The sequence below is a fragment of the Dicentrarchus labrax genome, unplaced genomic scaffold, assembly GCF_905237075.1.
Source record: "Dicentrarchus labrax unplaced genomic scaffold, dlabrax2021, whole genome shotgun sequence".
Lineage (NCBI taxonomy): Eukaryota > Metazoa > Chordata > Actinopteri > Moronidae > Dicentrarchus > Dicentrarchus labrax.
This window is the reverse complement of record NW_026136719.1, coordinates 15923970-15933699: the sequence shown is the minus strand read 5'-3', so window position 1 is coordinate 15933699 and position 9730 is coordinate 15923970. Positions and strand designations below refer to the sequence as shown.

Below are 9730 nucleotides of genomic sequence, written 5' to 3'. Positions count from 1 at the left end.
GAAGAATGATGGACAAGTCTGGGCTTATAACCCTCAAGATGACCTCTAGCGCGCGCACACACACACACACACACACACACACACACACACACACACACACACACACACACATTGAGCCTTTACCTCTGAATGTCTGCTTGCAGGAGGTCAAGGATCCATAGGACGTGCGCATGTGCAGATGTTCTTAAAACCAAACCACAGTGATCGGCTGCTGAGTAAGTGTCCCTTTTGGGTTGAATCTGCTAAGCTGCATGTTCTATCTGAAGGTGCTATCAAGGGGATTTTCAGAAAACTATTGCTGTGCCATCTTCCAATGTTTTGCTTTTTATTTTTCTGTGCTGTGTGTCATATGTATCCATCCACGATGCGTTGTACCTGGTGTTATACTGGACACATCAAAAAAGTACATTTTTTAAGTCCACATAAAGTGTTTCTGCTCACTTGACAGCTGCACATGGCAGGTTCCTTTTCAATATAGAACTACTCAACTTAATTTGAGTAGCTACCGTTAATATTCTCAATACATCAATTCAATAAAGATGCATTATATTTTCTCTGTACACTACACCGTCAGGTTACAACACCTGGTTTCCCACCAGCATATTTCCGTTCATGCTGGCAGAGGTTGTTTCTTTCTGTTCATCTTTAAAGAAAGTTTCAAGCCAACCTTTGTCACACACACACACACACACACACACACACACACACACACACACACACACTAGTGCTCCCTCTGCACTATCTACTTGTTTCCTTTGTCCCAGTTAGCAATGCAGCTGCCGCCAGTTAGGCAAGCTGCTAATTGATGGGAAGGCTGCTAGCTGGTCGGGTTAGTCATTAGAAGTTACTTGATTTGAATGGCATAATTCTACTGTTTACTATTCACTGTACTGGTTGTTGAGATACATTATTTTCGCTGTGTTAATTCTCCACAGATTTAAAATTATTTCTCATTGTATTATAAACCACTGTGTAGTGTTTTGGCCTCTGATAAGCCCCCAAAATCATGAATTTCATCATTTTGCTAGCTGAAGCAGGAGGCCCCTTGATTTTGCAATTTTTGTCTTAATGCCAGGGTCAATAACTACTGAAGCTGAGCCATTCGCCTATAGGTTCAAATAGTGAGACAAAATCTAATGTAAGTCCAAATCGACCACTAGTTCCTTGACATCCTTTGATGTCAGAAATGGAAAGTGAATGGCTGAAGTAAACTAGGCTGCTACAGCTGGCTACAGTAATACAGAGAACATTGGTTAAGGGGTGGATATAGTCCAAAAACATACACGGACAGCAGACAAGCACATGGTTCTGTTTATACTACATCGGAAGTCTGCATACACGGACGTGTTTGTTGGCACATATGGTCTATGCAGTCATAAACTTTGGGCAACTTGTGGACTAGGAGAGATGACAAATTTTAAGTCACGCTGACCCTTGCGAACCCTCACAGTCACTCGGTTGCAAGAAAGTATAAACTGGCTTTAAGTTGTTGATATGCCAGCAGTATGCTTAATAAATGGAAATAATGTTACAAATATTTGTGTCCCTATAAGTCATGTACTGACAGGTAAAAATTTTGCAGAAAAATCAGGATACAGCAGATTACCAGATGACAGTTTGCATTCAGGCTACTTTTGTGTGTGATGAAATCATAAGTGCAATGTACAATTATATTATGACAAAATCAACCTTTTCAAATCAAATATGTTAAGTTTTGTTTCACGAATGTTAAAGTAAAATCGGTCTATTCATTATAGACATGGCTCAGTGTGCTGTAAAATGTGAAACATCACCCCTTGGAAACATGGCACAAAAAGCCTCGTCCAGGTGGTCTCCATCTCGCCGCAATGACATCATTAACAGGTCAAAGGGAATTAATGACAGAAGCAACAACTTTCCATTTAGAACTAGTTTAATTTAAGTTTGTATAATCCTTTCAGCAAACATTGCACAATGATAACTGGATATTATGGTACAGTATAAAAATGTACTTTAAATCTTCTAAATGAATGCTAAAGTAAATCATTTAATGTTCAGTTTCACTTGTTGTGTTCTTGTAGACTATTATAGATATTTTATAGTTATGGGCATTACTGACCTGTACATATATGAATAGCCTACTGTAATATTATAAAACATTATAAAACATCAATCATGTTTTTTAATGTAATAGTACAGTAATTAATTTACACTTAGTTGAAATTGTAAAGAAATATTAAGGATGTCAAATATTGAGCAGTAGTATCTTTTAAGTCTTTTTATTTTTACTTCCTTAATGTTTCTTTCTAAATAAATACATTTATAAAAAAACAATTAAGCTGTTTGTCTGTCTGATGTTTGTAACATGTTTCCTGAGCTTAATTGTCTGGGTCCTTGTGAGGTCAGTGGCATTAAGAATAATGAGCATAAACATCAGTAAATTATTAGCTGGTGAGTTTGGTATAGTTGGGTTTAGAAAGTTTAAGGACACACTGTCTTTAGGGAAAAGCTAAAAGAGAAGGAAAGTACAACAAAGGCATATCATATTCTCACGCAGTACCATGTATGGGATTGGTACAGCGGAGTAACATCTCAGAACCAACTAAAACAAGCACCATACTTTTGCAACCCTTTTGTTTTCTTCCACTGCAGACCAACACCCAAACAAGGAAATATTACAATGAATGCCTCCCCAACAAAAATAATTACTCAAATTCTTAAAACAAAATGTCTCTTTAATTTGTAAGTGTCAACAGCAGTACAAAAGATGGAGTGATGGGAGAAGTTTTCTGTAACACGATTTCTGTCTCTTTTACAGAAAAGGAGGAAATTCTTGAGGTAAATGAGCTTAAACAGGCAGTTATTCATCCCACTGTTGCATTGTTACAATGGACTGAGACATACAGAAAATGGTGTTACATTATAATATGCCTGAATTGATCCTGTGGGGATAATTTAATCATATACAGTATACACATTTCTATAGTGCCTAGGTGCACCCAAATGTGTCACTCATTGGTTTGTTTTTACTTGATATAGTGTATTAATACTACCAAAGCCGAGGAGATTGCTCTCCACACACACCACTGTAAAATTATTCACCTTAAATTTACCTCACGTCAATACTGCACATGGAAACCAAAGACTTGCTGGTGTACACTTTGAAGCCAAGCAAAACAAAACAAACATAAAAAAAAAAAAATTAGTAACATTTTCATTTTTTTCTTTTTAGCAATAATACCCCTAGCAAATAATTGATCTTTTGTACTGTATAAAGAAGAATGTGAACACAAATGTGATGGCAACATTTTTTTTTAAGTTGAATTAAAAACTTTACATTGGACTGTACAAGATATTATGATAAACTATTTACATATTCAGACATAAACTTTTTTTTAAAGCAGCAACAGACACTATGTATTTCATTTTCTCTAATAACACCCAAACAATACTTGCCATGGGCCTAGGTACCTGCCAGGAAAACAACAAAAGATTTCTATGCAGAAAATTGTATCAGGCTGCCAGCAATTTCAAAACAACGGCTCCAGTGATAGAAGAGCCACACACAGTGTTGCTTGAGAGACAACTCTAAAAAGCAAAGTACCAAAGACAACTATAAATGTTGCCCTGAACAACAAATTTTACACTTCTGAACAGCAGCTAGCATGTCAGTCCAGCATGTCAGTGAATTGTGCTGATTAAATTAACACAGAGAACATTCCCACCATATACATCACAAAGTTCAGACAGAAAAAAATATGAAATTACAGTAAGTAATGTTGAAACAGCATAGAAGCCTTTGTCTTCAGTTGTTCATTCAAACCATTTGCATGTCTAACAAGTGAATTAAGAGAAAACAATTGTGAGGGCTACATTTACAGATGGCTGGATAGTCATGAACACGTTCATTAGAATTAACTAAGAAGAAAGCACAATGTCTGTGCATTTAGCCACATTAAAACAAATAAATATTTGCACACTCCCACCTTTCAAAACAAAAATCTAAAACAATCATTCATGAAAAAAACATCTTTGTTAATTATGATAATGTAAATGCAAGCCAAATGCATGCAGATTTCTTTAGGATGATATCAGCTCCTCATAAAAGATTTGCCACATACTGTGGGTGTTGTAATAAACACAAAATACAAGTGACGATATACAGCATATGACTTAGATTGTATCATGATTGGAAACAAATTATTGAATAATTCTTTTACATCAAGTGCTTGTTGTTCAAATGAGTACCTTACTTGTAATGACTCCTATGTTAACAAGTCTAATGAGTATAGCTTTTATTTTGATTGGTTCTTTGAATAGTCCAGGGAAGATTATCAAAACATAAGCAAGTGAGGTGCTTCTCTTTGTCTCAGGTCCAATACTGCTCTCTTCCAATAAAGCAGAAAAACTCAGCATCTACATGAGGTACAGTGACTTGTCAGATTTTAAAAACATGAAACCATGTACAAAAACAAAACATGAAAAAAGAAAATAAAATAGAACAGCCAAATACATAACTTATACTTCACTAATGAACAAAAATATATTTCCTATGTTATATTTACAATAAAATCTAAATGAGATGGTGAATTCACTGAAAACCGTTTTTTTAGCTCCGATTCATCAAACATCTTTTTTTTGTCCATTTCTCTGATTGTCCATGTTGTTGGCTTACTGACAATTTTAGAGCCAACAGTGGCTAATAATAAATACAATATGTTGATACTCTACAGTTTCAAATACAATATACAATGCACTGAAGTCTGAAGTCTGAAGTCTGGTGTTTGAAGGCTAACTGAGCCTGCTGTTGAATTTTCTGCTCACTTTCTTGTGCTGAGTCTCTCCCCTAGGCAGCCCTGAAGCTTAAACAAAGTGTTCATTCATCATATGTGTCTTTGCATAAATAAACAAAATAAGTAGACAAAAAAAAATGACTCAAATCTGGCAACTGTGAGAGCAAACCCACTTGAGTCCAACTGGGGAATTTTGTTCATTCAGGGTGTTTTTCCTCAAACAGCTTCACATTAATCAGAATTGATAAAAATACAATTTATATCCAGTGCTTATAACACTTATGAAACATCGTCTCCTCGTGAGTTCTTGTCATTTTTTTCTTTCTTTTTTTTTGTCTTTTTCGCTATATAAGCACAGTCAAGTTTCAGTTCCGTGAAGAGTCCTTTTTAACTACCAGCCAACTAAAGCAGTGTGGCATGGTCATGAAAATATTTACAATCACATACAAATCAATCTAACCACCAGCAAACAGGAGCAAACAGCTTAAAAATACCAAACAGGTTGAATTTGAGGGAAATCCACTTGGGTTTGTTTGTAGGAGAGCATCCTGAAAATATCTTGTACCTCAAAACGAGAACAACGTAGAAAAGATGAGATGGGAAAAAAATAAAATGGCAGTTATTAATGGGGTGGTTAAAAAACCTACAAGACTTAATATAAATGCTTCCAAAAAGTAGGAACAATGCAAGCCAGCACTGACAATAAGACAATAAGAGTACAGAAGAAATGCGTGCTTAAGAGATATAAAGAGCCATCTGTACCAATTAGAGCTAGGAGAAAAATGCAGTGACCAGCAGTGGGTGGATCTTGACCAGTTAAAGCCAGTAACCAGCCATTCAGATCCTTCAAAAAGCTCTGTGCTCTTTCTGAAATGGACAGGTTCAAGGGCAAGGGAGGGGAATAGCTGGACTCATGCATTAATAATGCTGTATTTCAGATGATACCCAGTCGTCAGTCATTTTAATAATCCCCCACAGCTTGATGTACTTGTTCCATCTGCTCGCCAGTGCCTGGTGATTGGGCCAGGGTGGGAGCCCTGTTGAGGCCTTACTACCAGCACTTTGATGGAGAGCACAATGAGGGACACACACACCGTTTTTATTGTTTCCCATCCCTCCCTGGTGTTTTCTCCTTCTCTGAGCCAGATGGCGCCCCCTGGGTGCTGAGGTTGCCACAGGCAGGGGTCAGAGCAGGGCATGGCAGGGAGGGGAGCCACTTAGACCTTCTGCCCTGTAAAGAGGATCTGAGTCTCAACATCAGGGCCTTGCTTTATCTAGCTACAGTCTCCAGAAGGTCACCACTTGTCAGCTTTTTGCTGAAATTAGGATAGAGACTTTGTGCCCCTTGTTTCTGAGTCATTGCATGTTATCCTGTTTTAAATGCATGACTTAAGTGCATTCCAAAAGCTGTTAAGATTATTAAAAATACGTAAGGCTCAAGGGTAACAAAATAAGATTTATATAAGTGCACTAATGCAAAAATCACTGTTACAAGTTACCCTTGTCATGTGTATATTACGAGGTAATTTAAGAAACAAACGTATGATTTTAGCCTTCCTCTCAGTTTATAAATATGCTTGTCACTGTCACTCCTCTTAAGACTACGGCAGTAATCAACTCATTGCATCAGCCCGATGTCCGTGCTCTGCTTTAAGACTTCTTAGTGTCAATTTAAGATTTACAATGTCTAAAAAGAATTAAGATTGAAAAAAATATTAAGTTCTAAGACGTAAGACTTTAAACTTGCCGTCCAAATGGGGCCAAAGCGTTTAACTGAACATACTGTAGCTACACATTGTACAACATCAATTTGAGATTGTAATGCCCCCAAAGCTGCCTTTCGCTGCTGTTCCAATCCCACAGATTGGAGGCCTTTGGCCCTTTAGCATTCTGGCCTGATTACAATCACTCTGATTAAGAACTTGGTGAGTCAGGCTGGGCTGGAGAGCTGGAAAAGAGTTAAGGATGTCACGGTGCTCTGTGTGGACTGGGATGAGGAAATGAAAGGGCTGGCCGATTTCATTGATGATCACTGCATTGGGCTCCCTGGAGAACAGCTAGCATCACAAGCTACCACCCAAAGATGTCACACACTGTAACCTCCTGCAGAGCCTGCTGCCTCCAAGTTCCTGAGTTTCATTTGTTTATTCTGTTAGGGTAAATTAAAGAAAGACTGGATAATGAAGCTGTATTAAGAGATCAAGAGATTGTCCTCACAAAGCCTCTCCCAAAAGACAGATTTTTAGAAACAACTTGAAATGTTTGGCACTTCTGCACTAAATGATGCAGTTTGTGTAATAACAATAACAAAAACAACAATAATAATAATAATAATAATAATAATAATAATGTGTAATTTCCCTCTGTTATAAGTTGGAATCACTCAATATGAATTTTTAGATATTTTGTACTGGTAATAATTGATTCTTGATTAAAAACATTCACAAGCTGTTGGCTGGCACACTATACCTGAGTGAGAATATTATTCCCATCTTGAACAGTTATGCAATATATCAAAATCACCTAATTGAAGAGGAAAACAAGTTAAATGACTGAAAGAATTATAGTTTCATATCAAATATTCAATTTCAAGTTCCGTCTTTAGTTCTAGGCAATGACCTAATTGTGAAAATGTCCATGATCACAATGACAAAATAAACAATGAGATAAGAAAAAGAAATCTAAATTACCACAACCAAACTGCTTCACACACTTGAAGAAACACTTAAGACCAAATAGCTTTTGATTCTGTTGAAGCCACATCTGCATGCAGGCTCCTAAATGATACATCTTTTTTGTTTTTTTTCTTAAACCTTTTTAAACCTTTGTGGCGTAGTTTTCTTTTGCTCTCTCGCTCCCTCAGATCAGATCAGATCAGACCAGCCCTCTGGCCATTCTCCTGTATGAGTGTTGTGTCTGCATTGGCCTCTTCCATTAAGGAGGTCTCAGTTGGCGCTGACTGGCTCTTGTGTGTCATTTTCACTACTATAGTCTGTTTTGGGCTCATCCTCAAAATCCTCGTACATGTCCATCTCGTCCTCGCCATTGACCGGCTCGCTGTTGTTTGCCATGGTACTGGGCTCTAGCTTCATGTTGTAGGTGCTCTGAATGACAGGAATGGATGGCTCAGGACTGGCTGAGGCACTCGAGCACTCTGATGTCATCTGAGGTGAGGGTGTGGTGGTCGCCATGGTGATGGCCCCAGGATAGACCATGCTGGCGCTGGTGGTGATGGGAATCTGTGGTGGCTGTCTGGATGTGGGAGAAAGAAATAAAATTAAAATAAATCACACTTCTTTCTAATGTTTGATACAAAGTTGACCTTCAAAAGTGAGAGCAGATGGAAAGAATGCCGAAAGTGTTGCTGAAAGAGTGAGTGCTGCTGAAAGTAGTCTTCAAAAAACTATACATATATATATATAATTTTTTTTATTTTTCAAACTCAAATGGTTGGATTAGGGGTTTCCCACAGCAGTCCGCTTTAAGCCAGCAGCTCTGTGAAAATGATTTGGGAAAAGAGAGGTTCTCCTGACAGCTCCCGTCTTGAGCTGTTCAGAAACACTACCCAGTTTATTGGTGACATAAAACCAATACGTGGTTAGTGCTGCTCTTGTCTGCTGTTGCGCTGGATGATTGATACTCCAGCCACTGAAGCTTATGACTGACATGGGAACACCTGGAGAAGGGTTCTCCTGCTAACCACACACAGTAAATTGAAGTGTTAAGCTTCAGACTGCTGCCCTCCAGGCTTCTGTAAGTCTATACCCACAGCTTATATCCTGTAATAATGTCTGCACTTCATGCTCCATTTGCAGACTGCTATTGTCTAAAATTATTAAATCATGGCTATCAAAAAACAATTGATTTTAATGTGCATGTCAGGCCCTTGTCTTAAAACCTATATAGTAGAGGTTGACTGAACGCTCAATTTTGGAATGGGTGCTTACATTGTATGAGAACAAGCTCTAAGGAGGCAAAAGGCTCCAATGCAGTTGGTATGATTCTCTCTGTGTTAGTGTGGTTAGTTTGTAAAATTTGTGACTGCATACCTACCCCACAGTGAAGAACTGCCTCATCTCTTGTCGCCGTGAGCGCATCATCTGCTTGTACTCTCCAATACGGAGTTTTTTTCCGTCAATAATGCAGGTCCTCTTAGGCCGTGGCTTGTACTTGTAGTTTGGGTACTTCTCTAGGTGGAGCTTACTCAGACGGGCCTGCTCCTCATAGTATGGCTGCTTGTCCTGGTTAGTCATGGACTTCCACCGAGAACCTAGACAACACAGTAGATTCAGTACGATGTCAGATTTCACCACATGGGTTTTACCACATGGGGTCAAAAGCTACAATAACCTTGAATTGCACTTAGGCTACGTTCACACTGCAAGCCTCAGCACTCAATTCTGATTTATTGCTCAGGTCAGATTTTTTTTGTTTTTGTTTGGCTGTTCACATTGTTTTTTAAATGTGGCCCATATCAGATTCCAGTGTGATTTCTGCAGTGTGAATGTAGCCTTAGTAAGGGTAGACGTTTCCTAGCAAAATCATGTTTTATCACCCCTCCCACACAACCTCTTGATAGCTCTCCATATGCACATTATTTTAAACAAGAAACATGCTTCGATGTCAAACAGTATGGAACAACAAGCTAGTGTAGTAAATACTGCTGCTCTGTGAAGTGTCCTACTAGGTACTGGATGGCAGCACTTTTAACAGCTCTGATGTATGGACTCCAATGCTGAGGGGACAAGACCCATTTAGCCTCTGTCATTTTTCATGACAAACACTTATGGTAGTGATGGGCTATAAATCCATCTGTATGCTGAGGTGACTCGATGCACGGTGGCCTATGTGATAACACATCCTCCCCTAGGTACTAGCTACTTTGTCAGATCAACTGTAGTTATTGGAGAGCAATAAAGCCATATCTAAATGTAGAAAACGTATACGCTTAGTGGCAA

General features: G+C 38.3%; 1 protein-coding gene across 9 annotated transcripts in view; it reads right to left on the bottom strand.

Annotated features, from left to right (window-relative positions):
• Positions 1-2693: 2693 nt before the first annotated feature.
• sox6 (SRY-box transcription factor 6) overlaps positions 2694-9730 on the bottom strand; it is a 136741-nt gene continuing 129704 nt past the window's right edge. For all 9 annotated transcript variants that reach the window (XM_051379514.1, XM_051379520.1, XM_051379512.1 and 6 more), the window contains 2 exons: positions 8826-9042; positions 2694-8024 (listed from right to left, as the gene is read on the bottom strand). In XM_051379514.1, the coding sequence (XP_051235474.1) occupies positions 7718-8024; positions 8826-9042 (524 nt within the window). In that variant the 3' untranslated portion in view covers positions 2694-7717. The remainder of the gene's footprint in view (positions 8025-8825; positions 9043-9730) is intronic.